At 43.6% G+C, this 18,022-nt stretch overlaps 1 protein-coding gene across 1 annotated transcript; it reads left to right on the top strand.

Annotated features, from left to right (window-relative positions):
• Positions 1–1,455: 1,455 nt before the first annotated feature.
• On the top strand, positions 1,456–17,785 carry ldb1a (LIM domain binding 1a). Its single transcript, XM_019366928.2, is given in 13 exon segments — positions 1,456–1,622; positions 4,174–4,274; positions 12,916–12,972; positions 12,975–13,017; positions 13,307–13,351; positions 13,558–13,633; positions 14,380–14,482; positions 15,105–15,277; positions 15,364–15,486; positions 15,597–15,674; positions 15,811–15,934; positions 16,096–16,238; positions 17,289–17,785. Coding segments are annotated over 12 exon segments (1,218 nt in total). The 5' UTR covers positions 1,456–1,622; positions 4,174–4,246; the 3' UTR covers positions 17,514–17,785.
• The last annotated feature ends 237 nt before the right edge of the window (positions 17,786–18,022 follow it).

The following is an 18,022-nucleotide window of genomic DNA, read 5'->3' as shown; positions in this document are numbered from 1 at the left end:
GCAGTGGCTGCAAATGAACTCAATATATGAATGATGCTGGAGTGTGAAACCTTAAACCTGTATGTCTGATGTCCTGCAAGTGTAAAGATTGGACAAATATTACTAAAGTTGTATTTCATTTGTGTTTCATTAACATGCCATCAAAAGATGGCCATCAAATGAAACACTGATCCCTCTAAAACAAAAAAATGCTGACAACCGCCAGTGCTCCCCCTCTGTCTCCAGGTAGATGCTCCTGTGGTATTAATTTAAAATTCTACGTTCACAAGATTTTCAGAAAACTTGACCTCTTACCCTGACCAGGTATCGGGTATCAGTTTGAAACTCCTACACTGTCTACTTTTTTGAGTTTCACATCCACAAACATGGGTGTCAGCGTTGTTTGCTGGCCTGCCCGGCAGGGTGACGACAATACTCCATCAGCCTTTTACAGCTGAGGGGGAAAACATGGATATCAATTTGAAATTGGGTTTTGATGTTCCTGGGAAATCACACTGAACAAATGTGTTTGTGCATGATGTGGAGGGAATTTTCAGCCTTGGTTAAGGTATGCAGTCTCTGACAGTTGTAGTAGTAGTAGTTCGAAGTACTGCTTTTTTTTTTTCTACATAAAATGATATGCTATATAGATGTAGGTATAGACAGAAAAAACAATGTCCGGAAAGAAGGGTTGCATATTTGTTCATACAGTAATGTCTCTGCTTGCCACATGTTTGTCTTTCAACTTGAACGCCAGGGAATCTGTTTATTTTGCTGATTGTCATCAGCTTCACTTGTTGGCATCACTGCAAAGCTCTGGCCTCATTGCACTTGCAGTGTTTCATATTATCCATGTCTTGACACAAAAGATCAATTTCATTACTTGATGCTGACAGTTGTTTCCCCCCCCCCTGCATTTAGAGTATAATAAACCTTCTCTGGCCCCAGTTTTCCAAGTTTGCTGAGACACAACAGACCCAAACAGTCTGCTTCTCATTATCTGTCATGTCCAAATGAGTCAGTGCTGCCCACGTTTCCTCTGTGTTTTCCTTCAGCGTATCAGCGGCTGTGTACTGTACATCTGTGGGAGCTGTAGGACTTATGAGCTTGTCTGTGTGTTGGAGAGACGGGGAAAGAAAGGAACACCACTGTGCCCCAGCACACTCCCTAACTGCTACCTACCGCTGCTCTGCCGTTGCCATGGATACAGTGCCCTCTCTCTCCCCCTCTCTCCTGTCTCTCGGTGGGTATGGAGGGATGGGGCTGGAAAGGAGAGGAGAGAAGTGGCTCTGGCTGCTGCCTCTGCGTCATATTCATACCAGTGCAGCTGAGAGCCCCCACCACCACCACCATCACCCCCTCCCTCCTCTCATTTCCCCTCTTCCACCGCCTCCCGCCTCCTTCCTTCCTTCCCTCCCTCCCTCCTTCCTTCCTTCCTTCCTTCTCATCATCCAATTTGCACACTACTAGACCCCCCCCCCCCCCCCCCCCCCCTCCATTTGTGTCTCCTATCTGCATCTGCTCATCACATTCTTCCTCCCTCACTCTCTCTCTCTGCTGGCCCAGCTTGGTTTCCTCTGCGTGACTGACCTGAGCGGACTTTTTCGCGCGAGTGTGGTAAGAGGAGAAAGAGGAAGACAAAGGTAAGCACTGATATGGAGGACATTTAAGAGTGTTTGTCTGTAAGAGAGAGAGTGAGAGAGACAGTGGAGAAAAGAAAAGCGGGGGGGTGGAACACCTGGAAGACAAAAGAGTGAGAGGAAGGCGATGGTGGCACCAGGAGCCCTTCAAACATTTTAATAGATATTTATGAAGAATCAAGGCGCTCAGTGGAGGTGAACAAGTGTTTTTACACTGTGTAAAGACAACACACTAGGATGAGACGCATGCCTCAGTAAGCCAACCTGGCAGCATGTCTGTGTGCAGACACTTTGCTGTCTGTCACATAGTGTTATGGAACTGCTGCTGCTGCGTGCTCCCACAGTGGAGAGAAGGAGGCGAACAGAGGGGGGAACTTCATTATTCTCAGAGAGCTTTTTTGTGAAATGTGTTGACAGAGCGGGAATCTCTGCATCTCCACAAGCAGGGAGAGCGAGAGGCAGAGAGGAGAGTGAGAAAGAGGATGAACAACAGTGCAGTTAGTGCTGAAGCGCTCGGCTTCAAAGCATTATCACTCCTGGAAACAGGAGCCATTTCCAAAAATCCCATTCGCACACCCTCCCTGCTCTTTCTTCCCTCACGCTCTTTATTTCTGTTTGTTTTTCTTGCATTGTTGGGGATGTCTCTGTTGTTCTCTCATATCTTGTGTTGCTCAGAGTTCACAAGTAGCAGGATGTTCTCTTGATGTCAAACCCACTGATCGCGACCATCAAGGTGCACAAAAACACTGAACTGTGACGAAACGGCAGATTGAGATGAGAAGACCCCGAAAGACAAACACCGTTGAAACAAAAGACGCCAAAAAAAGTCTGTGTGTGAGAAGGGCAAATGAAAAGAGGAGGGGAGAAGACAAGTAAAGGGAAACGAGGACGCCCGCAGGGTTGTTCATTGTGTCTTGGTCCTAAGAGCAGTGTCTGACACCGTGTATGACATTTAACTGTGATGCCTCTGCCAGTGAGCTGCTGTGTTGGGAATGTGCCCGTCAGCTTTCATTTCTGTGGAGACAGTTGTTTGTCTTGTGTTGGCATATTGGTTGTGAGTGACAGAAAATGGAAAACAGAGGTTTGTTAAATGAGGCTTCAACTCACTTGGGAGTCCTTTGTTAACACAGGGACTACACAGATATCATAGACCAGTGGTTATGTACCCCACACTATCAACAAACCTTTTGAGCTGATAACAAACAGTTTTGATCTAACTGCTATCTATGTTTTGACTCTTCTGCACTACTTTGTGTGCACCCTAACTCATTATGCTGCTTAAAAAAAAAAAAAAGAAAAGTGCAAACTTTTTCCATGGTTTTCCGAATTCTGACTGGTAATGCAGAAATAGCCTCTGGGACACATGCATCTTTGTTTAAAAAAAATTATTCCACCCGACATTTACTGACGCAGTTATGACCCAGGCTCATTTCCTATCATCTTTAAACCTTTTCTACATTCACCGTTTCCTATTTAGTCTCAATAATTCAGTGATAATTCACCGCATAGACTTTCACCCATTTGACAGGATGAAGTAGATGAGCAACAAAGACATCTAAATTATGAGAGTCGGTTATGTGCTTGTGTGTTTGTGTAGTGATGTGTGAGATTATGAGATTACTGGCTCAGAGAGCAGGCAAGCTTGGGCCAAGAGAAGTTGTGGGATGAAAGGAAAAGGAAACCAGTGAAATGGAGGAGGGAGAGGAAATGAATCACAATCACATCAAGCTGCAGAAAGGTCAAAGTAATATCAACAGAGTGAGGAGATTAAACTGACAGTTCAGTAAGATTAAAAAGCAAAAAAAAAAGAAGAAGTAGGGTTTGCTGAACAGCCGTTTGCAATGGAGTCAGACTGTTTACACTCGGCTCTCGGTTGTGGGCTTGTGCGCATTTGCGCATGCACGCGCCTCCTGCCTCCCATGGGTCTCCGGTGTCCCTGCGCTCCAGGTGGGCTTTGCATTTTTAATCGATACTGTCTGTAGTGATTAACACCCGTGTTTTCTCTGCAGCAGAAAAACAAAAGGAAGGAGAGGGAGACAGAAAGAGAGATGAAAATCTGTCATACATGAGGCATGGTGTGTGTGTGAGAGTGTGTTTGTGCATGCGTGTTTGTTTGGCAGTAATGACCCTCTGCCTCTGGGCTCCTACTGAGTATGTTTATCTCCCACAGCAGCACCGGGCAAAAATAGACGATGCATCACTGACACACGCGCACGCACACACACACACACACACACACCTTGTGCAGTTTCTCTTTTTCCTCTCCTTTGCTCTAATTGCCTCCCTCCTGCATTCTCCATTTCACACACGCTCCCTCGCTCCAGTCCATATTACTTACTCCAGTCTAACACACTCTTTTCTTCCTATTTCACTCCTTTCTCTATTTTCCCTCCCACTTGTGTTGCAATATGCCTATTAATGATGCAGCTAGAGCACCAGTGCCAACTTCCTGCCTCTGACGGAGAGAGAGAGGAGTGTAGTTGTGGTGTACATGCCCTGCTTTGTACCACTCCCTCTTATCTCTCCACCCCTCTGTCTGTGTTGTTTTCCTCAGAGTTGGCCCATGCGAGCAGCGTGTGGACTGAGTGCAGCTGTTTCGTTTAGAGAAGAACCCAACATGTGAGAAGATGTCTGTTGGAGGTTGTGCATGTCCCGGTGAGTACTCTCTCTTCTTTATCTCTCCCTGTCTCTGATCTCCCTCTTTCCTCCTCCGTCTCTGTGCTCAGTGGTGCTGTCAAAAAGATGACTTATGTAAAAGTGCTGCAAACCCCCCTAGGGCCAACGTCAAGCTATGTGAGTGTGAGTTTGTGTGGGCATGCAGTGTGGCGGTGAATCCATGCTTCACTCGCAGCACATGTCCTAAAACAAGGTTATAGACTGAGGCTACCACACTTTAGGATTGAGTTGTTCAGCAGAGCCTCTCAGTCACACTAGCCTGCTGTGCGGTTGATCAATGGCTCTTTGAGTTTTACCACATACAGACACTGAGATATCAATAAGTACTCCTTTTCTCAGCTTCATCAGGCCACTGTAGTTCTGCTTAACGGATATTAGGGCTCTTGTACATCTAGAAGAGTTGTTGGAACTCACTGCTTAGTGTCACATACATTTTTAGATTTGTCCCGGGGGTCAGAACTGAATGAGGCAAAAGCACTTTAATTTACTTGCTGCAAAATGGTTTAAAGCTCCCTTGATGGATTTAAACTATTAATGAGGGTACTTAAGACTTAACCAACTTGCCTAGAGTTAAGCTACATTTGGGCTATTGCACAGCTCTTTGTCATTGTGACTTTGCATTTTGCATTCCTGCATGTCTTTCAGAAAATAAGACTTGCACTCTTAAGCTTTAAAGGTTACCTAAAGTATGGATTATAACCACAGAATTGAGTGTTACTGATATTCAGGATCTACAGTTGGCTCTTGTGTTTCTCTACCAGAGCAAGAGGAAGAGAATCTAGTACAGTCTGAGTCTGTCTGCACATGTCAGTCTCTGGCAAGCAAAATGTTTTGGCAGTTTTTATCAAGTACATCTTCTAATCTGTTCTCTTCATGGTGTGTTTGATCCTTTTTTTGACTTTGGAGCAATTTCTCTTTAAAAGTATCCCACTGAGAGCAGGCAGGCTACAGAGATGGTTGCCTTGCACACAGTGAAAAGCCTCATGGTGCCAGGGGACGGGCTCCGTGCATCACATGGGAAAAGAGTATCAGATAGAAATTGAATCGTAGCATCTGCTCGGGGGATTTCGGAGAGGGCAGATTGAATTAGGGTGTCAGTATCATTTTAATGGGGCTGCTCTGATTCATGGGCAATCAGCTATCAAATGGAGTAATATTGGGCCTCTGCTTGATGCCCTTCTCTCAGATGTTTTTGTTTCTGTACTATCTAGCTTCTTCTCTCCCTCCTGTAGCATTTCAGTGACTCTGCCTCCTTCGTTCCCCCTGTTAACAGACTGTACTGTGGAGCAGAAACTTTTAATGACATCCACATGTTTTTTGAAGGATGTACGGAGAACACGGTCCACCAGAGTGATCTGCCATGTGCATGCTGTGTACCACCACTTAAACAGTCACAGACTTACATAGGCTTACGCATGCATGCTTGGGAAAAAATTTGCAGTACAGGATGCAAGTACACTCGCTCGTTTGTGCACCATCACGAGGAGCCTGCTAGGACAAGTTTAGGCTGGTAGATCTCACAAATAACCAGAGTCATGTTGATCCAAGCTGGTTTGCCGTTTCTCTTTCTCTCTCTCTCTCTGTCTCCCTCCCTGTCTGCATGCTGTAAATCATTATATTTGAAGGCTGGTTTGTTTACATTCTTGTATGTTCCTGAATGGGAGATCCTCCCCATCATTCTTGTGTGAATCTACATTGTAAAAACAAGTTGTCTATAGTTCTAACATCATTTTCACTTTTATTTGGTCAGAATTGCACAGATGTGTTTTGTTTTTTCACTAGGCATACTTGCTGTTTATAAGCCAGAATAAAGAACGGCATTCTCATGGCTGTCTAGCTCGGTGACAACCCTGTGACATCCTGCTGTTGTTGTGACTTTGCTGTGAATTAACCTTTTTAAGGCTTTGTTCCTTGCATGAAGGAGATTCGTCCTAACACAGTGGAGCCAATCACATCCTTTGTTCAGGCTAAATGGTAAAAATAGATTGCCTGTGAGCTGAAGATACCCCCCCCCTCCATTCTCGCATGCACCCACTCAAGCATGCGCTCCCCTTTGCTCACCACACTCTCAGTCTCTCACCCATCCCACTCTAACCCCTCCCTCCCATTTCTGCCTTCCTCATCTCACTCCCTCGCCCCTCTTCCTTTCCCTCTTTCACCCTCTCTTCCTCTCCCTTTCAGTCACTCCTTCATCCCTCGCCTACTGCCTTTTGCAGTAAAAGTGGCGTTACCTCATGCAGAAAGTCACGTGGTTCCTGATTGAAGAAAAGTGACTTAAAGCAGAGCCAAGATGGCAGCCAAACAGCTAGGATTTTTTTTTTTGATTACTGTTACACAACAACGTGACTCCTTCAGCTTTATCTCACTGCACTGAAAAGCCTGCCTCGCTTTCTTTTTCTCCTCAATTCTTTTGCTTCTTCCTTTCCCCGCCTCTCTCTATTCTACTGAGGCTCTCAGATCTTGTTTGCTAGATCAAAATGGCTGTGTGTGCAGAGGCAGAGAGAAAGAAGGAATGCGTGGGAGACAGACAGAGATGCTGGGGGAGTCGGAGAAATGTTTTTTTTTTTTTTGGGGGGGGGACAGCAGAGTGGAGATGAGCAGTAGTGATGTCACATCTGCTGCAGGCTGACAGGATGGCAAGAGAAAGCTGGCATGTGCCACCCAGCTGAAAACAGGGGGAGGATAGGGAGACATCGAAATGAGGAGGAAATTATTTTTCTATTGAAGCACACCTGTAATTGTAAAACATGTACAAGCTAGTGAAGATGACAGCAGACTGCTGTAAAAACAAAGTATAAGGAGAGCTGAAAACTGTATCCTTGTGCCACCTATGTGGACTCAACACCAGGAATGGTTTATTAATCCAAGCAGATTTGTTTTTTCTCCCCTTTTTTATTAAATGTATCATGAATTATTCAACCTGTGCAAAGTACTGTTGGTGTCAAGATGGGTTAGAGTGCTGAATGGCAAGCCTTATATTTGATCAGTTTTATGCAAATCAAGACTAATATTGAAACACTGACATTATTGAATGGATTTTTGCTGTAATTTGTTTCTTCTGCTTCTAATTTTGGGTAAGAAAGTAAGTGATGTTGTGGATTGCTTTAAGTTTACATATTTCATTACAATTAAATGCTGTGTCTTTATACCCTTTTGGGGATTTCCATGCTTAGTCTCTAAATAATATCGCAGTCAGTCTTAGTTCTTAAGTTTAAACAGCTAAAATTTTATCTAGAGAACTTACTACCTCCATGAATTTTATTCTCAGGGAGACTGTAAAATTCATTTTAAAACCTAAAATTTTAACTCTTTCCAAGGAATTTGTTAATTCAGACTGGCTGCAGGTCCGAGATCTGTGTTGTTGCAAGTGTTCACGACACCGACCTTCACACAGACATTCACATGAGGTTTTTCGCTCTGTTGTTATCCTTTGCCATATCTTGAACACACACTGTTAACTTCCTCTTGGTAAACCACAGCAGCATCCTCTGGGTGACGCCTGTGTTAGGACAGTCTCCTGCCTTGTAGCTATCACTACCAGTCAGGTGTCACAACAGTTTCCCTGACAGGCTTATACTTCCACTGCGGTGTCTAAAAAAGCAGCAACAGGAATTGGAACATCCTCTTCTTCACCAGCTTTCTTCAGATTTCCTCAGTGCTGCTAAAAGCTCTTTTGTCACACGCTTGGTCAAAGTCCTAATGCATTTGAAGAGCCTGGAAAATTTTCGAGGCATAATTACATGTGGCTAGTGTGTGATGACCTACTTTGTTTATCAATATCAGTTTTTCCTAGTATATTATTTGCCTAAGCAAGCCAGAGGTTAAATAACCAATGAATAAATAAAAATGGAAAAACCTTTTATTTTTTACAACAATGAAACAAAGCACAGAAGTCGAGCAAGACAAAGCAGTCTGAATGCAAGTCGGCCCAACTTTGCTTAGATTAGGTGGTTTATTGTGGTTTTTGAGAGGATATATATAAATAAAAGATGATATATCGGTGTTTGTACACGAATACCTGTGCAGTTCAAAACCTCTTTTTCTGAGACCAAAATAGGACTTAGTTCCTGTGCTATGTTGCCTTTAATGTTATCACTGCCTGCCAGGTGACTATATGTGCTAAATGCGACTCTTACCGAATACAGATTAAAGAGGATTCAGTTCAGAGTAATGCATGCAGTAATGCATATTGCCATGAAATCCACACTAATGGATTTTGTGCATATGTATGTTGCTGATAATAGAATTTAATATACAACTACAGCTGAGCATGTACAAATTTGTTGTTATGGCCAAAATCAAATATTACTATAAACTCCAGGACAGTAAATTCATTCTACTTTGAAGCATGAGATACATTTTTTTTTCTTTTATCAGCATTTGCCAGCAGAGGGAGATGCTGTCCTTCACACCTCTGTGCAAGTCCATCAAAACTGACTTGCACAAGGTGTTGATACGCCAGCCAGCTATGGTTTTGTTCAACAAGCCATCTTAAAGTTGGGCTTGTATTATTAACAGATCAGACCACAGGTAGTGCATCCTTCTCTGAAACCCGCGTACAGCAGTGCCTGCTTTTTTTTTTTTTTTTTGCATACAGTTTTACATATCTCTGCTCTATATCTAACATAGGGTTTGTGCGCTGAGAGACGCTGGTGTGGGTCAGATGTGGTTACTGTACATCTCAAAAAGCATAGCTTCACTTCCCTAGGCTGCACTCCCGGCTTGTAGAATTCTAACTGACTGGCAGCTCAAGTGAAAGCCTCAACAAATGAGCTTAAAATGCACTTTGAGACCACAAATGGTTCTCTAGGCCTCAAATATATTGCTTGTAAACATTAGAGTGGTTATTGATTAAAAGTGAGGCTGCAGATTAGCCTACGCGAACTGAGGCTATGACGGGCACAGAGCTGTGGTCGAAAAGATTTGAGTCATCAGCCGAGTCAATCACTTTTAATAGGCCTTTACAAAGCTACAATTAAAAGCGCTATGTCGGTAGCTAGTCATAACTGATCTAATGGTATAAATAGGATGTTTGATTCACACTGCATGAAAAGAATAAAGGTTAAGGGATTTTAAGATTGTACAGGACTTGGATGACCACTAGTTTAAATGTGTCCAGCACTGCTAACACAGTATTACTTTTACAGCATGCTCTAAAAGGACTACTCATTCTTCATGAGTGACCATTATGACTGATTGACTGTTTCAGTGCCCTCGCACAAAGCTTTCATAAATGGTCGGACACTCTGCGTGGGAGGTTGAGAAGAAATCATCTCAGACACTGCAGTTTCACGGGACATAATCCTGTCACTTTGATCCACAGTTAAAGTAGGAAAAAGACATATTTTATTGCAGCCATATCTAATCATGAAATCTGAGATTCAGCTTTTACTGAGCAGTAATGAAGTCTATGTAACTTTTTAGATTAAAAATGCTTGAATGAGGTAAAAAAAAGTGCAGACATAATGATGCATTTTTTTCTTTTTATAACACGTGGTTACTTGGTCAAGTATTAAGATATTTAATTATCTTTATCTAGCCCGTCCACACACAATTTTAACAAAGTGAAGTGCAAGATAGTTAAATATGTGAGATGCAATACTTGGACAAAAAGAGACTTGCAAGTGAGCTACATGTTTCAGTGTATTTCACTTGTGTGGCATCTTATTACAATGCTATTATGGACTATGACACTTTATGACTTGTAATAAATACAGTAGGCAAAGTGCAGATGGATATTTGATTGTATCAGTGAAAGAAGAAAAAAGAGCTACCTTACCCTCCTAAACTTTGCTGACCCAAATATTATTCATACCCACTATACTTCAGAGCAGGGCTGGCACAGAAACGGCATGGCCCACAATGCTGTCAGACTGTGGAATAAGATTAAGTGAGACGGTTGTTCCTCGCAATGGGGACCCACCTTGTACTACACTGGGGGCCACTGGTCTACTGATGGGTCCCAGTCAGGACAAATTGGGGGCCCCTATTAGGGAGGGAGGCCTGAGATTTTTGTCCCGGTCTGTGTGTAGGGATGGGCGGAGGAGCCTGGAGGAAGGCGGGGCCTTTGTTTGTTCGTGTCTCGGCTGGCAGGAACAAAGGGTCCGGTAGTAGTAGAACACAGTCCTCCAGACAAATGACATTTAAAACATATAAGCAGGAATTGCAAATTCACCAGAAGCGGGGAAGTAGCGGCAGTGTTTCAGTTCCCGTCGTCTGCTGTTTGGTTTAGGACCACAGGAGTACATTATCAGCGGCGGAGAATTCACCATCCAGCCGCTCCGGCTAGCAGCAAGGCTAGCTGGCTAGAAACACCGACCCGAGGTGTTGAGCAGCACCGCGTTTAGGTGGACGTTTCTCTGCAGGTAACTCAGTCAAACTGCTATACCAGGTTAGCAGCATCACAGGTTCACAATATCCGCTGAAATTGATCGTAAACAGACACGGGGGGATAGGGAGCGGATGGCGGTGATATTTAGCAAGTGGGTTAATAGCTTAGCAATGGCATCCGTTTTCTGCAAACGGTTAATGTTAATGAACGCGGCCCTGTGGTTCAGTTTACGCCTGGCCCGTGCTGTTAAAGTGGATGCTCGCGCATTTTTACAGGTATACTGCACATGCATGTGAATACACGGGGCAAAGAGGTGACACCAGAGAGCTGTGCTAATACGTTAGGAGTCTTGCACATAGCTTTGGATGTTTTATTGGCTGATGGCCATCCTCTGGATGCAGCTCTATTGTTTGCATTAAGCAGTTTGGGCGGACTGAACTGCATCAAAGTCCAGTTAAGTTAACCTTTTGTTAGAAGTTAAATATGCATCGTGATCTCTCACATTGTTAAAGTTACTCTGTTCAAGGATGCTTAAGGACTGTAGTCATTTGTCAGTATGTGACATCCTTTAACCTCAGGTGCCTCTGAGCCTGTCTTTTCGTGTTAGTAGTTGTTTACATGCATAAGGATCTAATGATCTGTAGGGTTTTGTAGATAGGATAGGTTTAGTGCTGCTGACTGAACCTCATATTTGTGTGTGTATTTATGTTAGAGGTGAGGATCCTCCATGTGTCAACATTTTTTTCAGGGCCTTTGTTTTAAAATATCTTTGCATAATTTGATAAAACCATTGTTGTAGCTGCTTCTGTTTTCACATTAAGGGTTGTGTTTGAGAAAGGTTATTTTTTTCACAATAGAGATGTGATTTGTTACACTGGACATTATGTTTTGCGCAAAGCTGTGGGATCAGCATCAAAATGAACAAAGGCTTATCATATGGGCCTGAATGCAGTCTGGGACTAATGGCTAGACTTGCTGGGGGTGGGTGTATAGGTCAGAGGTAATGTGTAGGGAACCATTGTTGGGTGGCCTTGAGCAAGATCAGCCTCATACTAATAGGGAGGAGAAGATGACCTACCATGACTCTTGAGGGTATACAGAAAGAAGGAAGAAAAGGGTGAAAGTAAATGGAGGAGGAGTTGTAGTAGTGTGTGGTGAAGGAGGACAATTAATGCTTTTCTCTCTCTCCATTTGAACCTAACAATCACCATTTGAGAATTGGTGCACATGTAGATAACTCGATCAGTTCACAAAAAGTGGCAAAAATCTTACATTTACACCTCTCTATGGTTTTGGTTTGCATTAGCATGCATGGCGCTGGGAGTCGACGTTTCTCCCCCTGCTGGTTTTAATTAAGTACAGCCCCCTCTTCCCTATGCCAAGCAGACAGTGACCAACCGTTGTGCATAAATTGTAGGTCAAATTAACATTATGCAGGTGCCTGTTGGGAATACCACATTTACAGGCAGTGCAGGCATTGTTAAACAACTGGATACAAATGGGTTTTGCTGTTATTTAAATGTTGCTAATACCTGCCTATCAAAACATACTTTAAATTCCTCACGTTGGCGCCCCACTTCTGTGTCTGCTTCAAAGGGTAGGGGAACTGGAGGGTTGTTGTGACTGGCTAGTCTGACTCAGATTTCTAGGGGTTGTTTTCCTCCAACCTGGGTATAAAATATCTTTTGAGACCCTAAAACTTGAAGCAGCTGTTTGTGTGGAACCTTCTTGAGTAGATGTTTTCTCAGCACTGCCAGATTGTTTGAGCATGACTGCATTATCGGGGCAAACAGGGGTTAACAACAGCCAGTGTAGGGATGGGGGGGATGGGTATAGAAGAGGCAGCAAGAGGGGGAGACGAGCACACAGTGTAGAGAGGCATGGTTTAGGTTCACATGGGACCGTATGTTGAGAGGAGGGTCGCCAGTAATGGTACAGGTGCCACAAAAAATATGCCAGTGGATCTGGTCTCCACTCATTTTGCAGATTGTGTTTTCAGATGTCTACAGGCTAATAAATATACCCCCCTCCCCAAAACAATCATTTGTTTTCTTGTCCATTTAGCAGATTGAAGGTGCATTAGATGATGAGAGCAGCAGGAAATTGTTTTGGCAGTGGGCTTTTATTTGAACGAATCTCAGCAAAATCATCCAGCATTAGATTACTTAGATGGTGCTGCGATTTGAATGAGCTAAATCCAAAGTAATCTAAATCTCCTTTAATTCTCTGCTCTTTCCCCCCCCCCCTCCTCTTCCTTCTTCTCCTACTCTGCTGCGGGGTTGTGTGCAGGCTGTTCGTCAAAGTCATTCAAGCTGTACTCTCCTAAGGAGCCCCCCAACGGCGGCAGCTTCCCCCCTTCCACCCAGGCGCTATGCTGGACAGAGATGTGGGGTAGGTCTGAGCTGAGCTCTCAAGGGAAATTTGTGAATTCATTCAGCCAGTAAATTATGCCATTTGTTACCCTCTTGATGTCTTATCTTTTGACTTCTTGCAGGCTTCTTGTTTTTATTATTAAATCAGTTTTCTTGATGTTTACTTAAGAATATAAGATGTCTGTTTTTAGATTTATTTATTTAATTTTAATAATATGGAAAGGTTATGAAATGCAATCTGTTTGCAGAATGTTATTAAAGGCATACATGCTTGGTTGAGATTATCAATATCTTTTTTTTTGTCCTAGGCCTACACCCATGTACCCCCCCTCATACATGGAGCCTGGAATGGGGTGAGCACATTGATGCTTAAATAATTAACGTCATTTAATTCTGTTTTAGGTCAGAAGTCCTTTATATAGCATATACTGTTCAAAAATTTATGCTGCATTTAGTTTGAAGCTGCTCTTGGATTATTGCCTTTGTTTGCACTACAGGTGTAAGTGCACTGAAGCAGCTCCGACTGCAGGGTGTTGAATATCCCCATTTTCTGTTTCAGGAGACCCACACCGTATGGGAACCAGACAGACTACCGGATATATGAGCTGAACAAAAGATTACAGAACTGGACAGAGGTGAGAATCGTTTTGTATTTCACACAGTGTAGTAGCAACCCAACACCAAACTGTTTCACAAAAACACAGAGCCTGTCTTTTATTTCCAAGCAGGAAATGTAATAAAGTCCTCGTAGAACTACATTTTGTAGATCCTGTAAACTACTTACTGTTGCCCTATTTTTAGATTTCCCTCCCAACAGCTGTTTATGTGTAGGTAACCATGTTGGGGATTATGTGAGAAAATGAAGTCAGAACTCAGACTTGAATTACATCCAGACTCTAATAGGATTATCTGATAAACCTGGCTAAAACATAATTGGAGTGCCAACTGTTTCTATGCCTAAACGGGCAAAAGAGTAGCCATTATGTGTTATTACGTTGTGAGGCTGTTTGCACACTACAGGAAATGCTTGCATGCTAATCTACAGCTGGAAGAACTACTGGAATTGAGTTTTACTTTCTGGAAAGTGAATTGTTGGGTTTGGTTGCTTATCCAGAAAAACCCGCTTTAACATTTATCTCTAAGAAAATGCATTCAGGTACACCATGGACAGGTCACCAATCGCAGGGCTTATTGTGTGCGTTTCATTCTGTTGTCCTGAGGAGTAGAAAGGTTATAGAAGAGGTGCGGGTACATGAATTTCCAGTTCTTGTTTTTTGCAAATGGCATCTGTTCTTCCTTTTGAACATGACCTATTTTAACATAACTCACTGCACGTTTTGAGGAATCAAAAACTGAAAAATGTTTCTTCTTCTCCTCTTAGGACTGTGATAATCTCTGGTGGGATGCCTTCACCACAGAGTTTTTTGAAGATGATGCTATGCTCACGATCACTTTCTGTCTGGAAGATGGTCCAAAACGATACAGTAAGAAATATGTTTTCAAAGAAATGATAGCTGCTTGTGATTGAATATGTTTTATTTTAACACCCTACAGTAATAAAGAGAAAACCCCAACAATCAGATGACCTGCTTATGAGCAGGCACTTGGCAACAGTGGGAATGAGAGACAGGACAAAAGACACACTGTGGAAAAGAACCAGAGATTAATAATAACTAATGATTAAATGGAGAGTGGTTTATAAACACAGAGTGAAAAGAAGTAAGTGAAGAAGAAACACTTGCTGCATTATGGCAAGGCCCCAGCAGCCTAGAGCTATTGCAGCATAACTAAATAGGATTGAGGATCACCTGATCTAGCCCCAAATATAAGCTTTATCAAAAAGTAAGGTTTTAAGCCTAATATTAAAAGTAGAGGGTGTCTGTCTCCTGAATCCAAACTGGGAGCTGGTTCCACAGGAGAGGGGCCTGAAAGCTGAAGGCTATGCCTCCCATGGTACTTTTAAATGTCCTGCTGTCTAAGAGAAGAGTGGTCTATTGGGTTGTACGGTATTATAAGGTTTTTTTAATCAGATGACGGCTTTGTTTTTTTTTTAAATGTCCTGTCTGCGTGCTTTAATTTTTTAACTTTGGCACATTTTGTCTGCAGCCATCGGCAGAACGTTGATTCCTCGGTACTTCAGAAGTATCTTTGAGGGGGGTGCCACCGAGCTCTTCTATGTTTTGAAGCATCCAAAGGAGTCGTTCCATAGTAACTTTGTGTCTCTCGATTGTGACCAGTGCACCATGGTGACCCAGAACGGCAAACCTATGTTTACACAGGTAATGCCAGTGTGGATAATAGACGCACAATTGTCCCTGAACCTTTTGTTGAGATGGTAACCCATGATCTCTGCTGTTTGATTTAGATTTGTGTTGAGGGCCGCCTGTACCTAGAGTTTATGTTTGACGACATGATGAGGATCAAGACGTGGCACTTCAGCATCAGACAACACAGAGAGGTCCTACCAAGGAGCATTTTGGCTATGCATGTGAGTTGCCGTGTAAACAAGCCCCTCTTTAATACTCAGATTCACATACAGTGCGTGCAATTAGTCATTACTTGTGTTTTTTTGTTTTTTGTTTTTTTCCAATCCTCCAGGATCCCCAGATGCTTGATCAGCTGGCTAAAAATATCACCAGATGTGGGCTGTCTAACTCCACGCTCAACTACCTCCGTGTAAGCAAATTTCCTTCTTGATCTTGTTCTTTTGTTTTTTTTTCTTTTTTTTTGGGTAACATATTGGTGAATTATCTGTGTTTGGAACAATCTAACATCCATCATTCAACTTTGGCCTCTCTCATCTTCCCTTAAGCTATGTGTGATATTGGAACCCATGCAAGAATTGATGTCTAGGCATAAAACCTATAGTTTGAGCCCCAGAGACTGCCTGAAGACCTGCCTCTTCCAAAAGTGGCAAAGAATGGTAGCGCCTCCAGGTAATGCCTTTGAAATAGCCAGTGGCATTTATGAAATTTAAGCTTTGAAGCACCCATACTAAAATCCAGCAGCTGCTGCGTGATAGTTTCTTATCTGTAAATGACCTAGAAACTAGCGATTTATAGAGATTTATGTGAAACATGTCTTTCTGTGCTTGTAGCTGAGCCTGCCAGACAAGCTCCAAACAAGCGGCGGAAAAGGAAGGTGTCCGGCGGGAGCACCGTGAGCTCTGGCGGAGGCAGCAATAACAACAGCAACAGTAAAAAGAAGAGTCCAGCCAACAGCTTTTCACTCTCCAGCCAGGTACCTGTAAGCATTACATCTACTTGACTTCTGTCTGCACCTCCAAACTTCAGCTGAGCAAGGCATGGGAAAATAAGGGTGGAAGGGTTGGAAAGAAGGGCAGAGGGGTCAGAAAATTCTTTGTATGCGTATATTGGGTGGGAGCTGGGGTTGCTAGCGTGTTTAGTTGTAGTACCAGGTTTGGGTGGAGGTAGGTCAGGGAGGCATTTGGACTCGGAGTTTGGTGGGATTAGGGTGGTTTTTGGTTTTTTTTTTTGTTTTTTTTTGTGTGTGTGTGTTTTTTGTTTTGTTTTTTTGTAATTCTACAGAGGATGAATAGATTTAGGTTTTAGACCCCCTCATGTGATCCAGTGATGGGCAGTCCCTGGTCCTCTAGGGCCACAGGTTAAACGGTTTATCATATAGAGGAGGTACAACTGACCTCCGTCTCTGCGTAATATATTATGGGTCTGTGGGGTAGGGTTAACCTTGCTCTGATTTCCAGTGGGATAGTTAGGCTTTCACTCTAAATCTGCTGTGTTATCCCGGTCTTAGAGTTACCACTGAGTCTATCAGAGCACGTGATTTCACACAGCACTGCTTGTTTGACTGAGCGAACGAGACCCGAGGTGGAATGAAAACCCCCGTGATGCAGCACTCAAGGATCAGGGATGCCCACTTCTGGCCAGTAGGAAAGGCTTCTCGACCCTGGTTCTCGGAACAGGGAGTCAGGGCCACATGGACTACTTAAATGTCTGAGTAGATGACCTGAACACACATTGTCCTGTTGTGATTTGGTTCAGAATAAGTGGACACTAAAATGGAAAGCTTTTAATACTTGGGTTCCCTTGGTCCCCAAAGTTTAGATGATTTCCAGTATAATGACTTTCATAAAACAAATAAATGTAATGCTGGAATTGAGCCCAGTCAGATTGCACCCAAAGCAAAAACCAAAAAGAAATGAACAACTACAGAGTTGAGTTCAGGGTTAGTGACCCATGCGTGCAGTCATTCCGCGCACCCCCCTGTATTATGGGGATAATTTGTACCGGCCCTTGCTGTCCCCTTTAGGATGTGATGATGGTGGGCGAGCCCACTCTGATGGGAGGGGAGTTTGGTGACGAGGACGAGCGTCTGATCACGCGGCTGGAGAACACGCAGTACGATGGGGCGAATGGCCTGGAGGATGAGGACAGTTTCAACAGCTCACCTGCACTGGGGGCACACTCGCCCTGGAACAACAAGGCACCCTCCAGTCAGGAGAGCAAGAATGACAACTCCCAGTCGTCCCAGTAGACGAAGGGGGTCTCAGCTAACTCTTTTTGTTTTTTTTGTTTTTTTTTTTCTTTTTCCTCCCCCCACCCCCCCAAAAAAACCTACTGGGATCCACCTGAGCCAACATGCTAGCAAGAGGGGTCAGGGAGGGCGGCTTCGAGCACTTATGTTGAGTTAATTTTTATTTGTTGTGTTCTTTCATGATAAAAGAAGAGTGGGTGGTGAAATAGATGGACCAATCGAGCTTATTGCCGTCACACAAAGGCCAGTTCAGCCACTCTAGCTCCCTCACATGATCATTGGTGCTCAGCCTTGGCCGTAGTCTGCCCGGCTACAACCAGTCCTCTTAGTGGTGTGGTGAGTCTGGCGGGCTGGCAGTGTACGTGCATGTGTGTTTACCCCCCCACCTCCCTCGTCCCGCAATCATCGCTCACCACAATGTTTGAGCCAGAGTTGGCGTGTCCGGTTGTCCGAGTGCTCGCAGCGGCGCCCATGTCAGCGGGTTCTTGTTCCAACCTCGGGTCTCTCAA

The sequence above is a fragment of the Oreochromis niloticus genome, linkage group LG13 (assembly GCF_001858045.2).
Source record: "Oreochromis niloticus isolate F11D_XX linkage group LG13, O_niloticus_UMD_NMBU, whole genome shotgun sequence".
NCBI lineage: Eukaryota > Metazoa > Chordata > Actinopteri > Cichliformes > Cichlidae > Oreochromis > Oreochromis niloticus.
The sequence above is the reverse complement of the archived record's forward strand: the minus strand, read 5'-3'. Positions and strand labels throughout refer to the sequence as shown.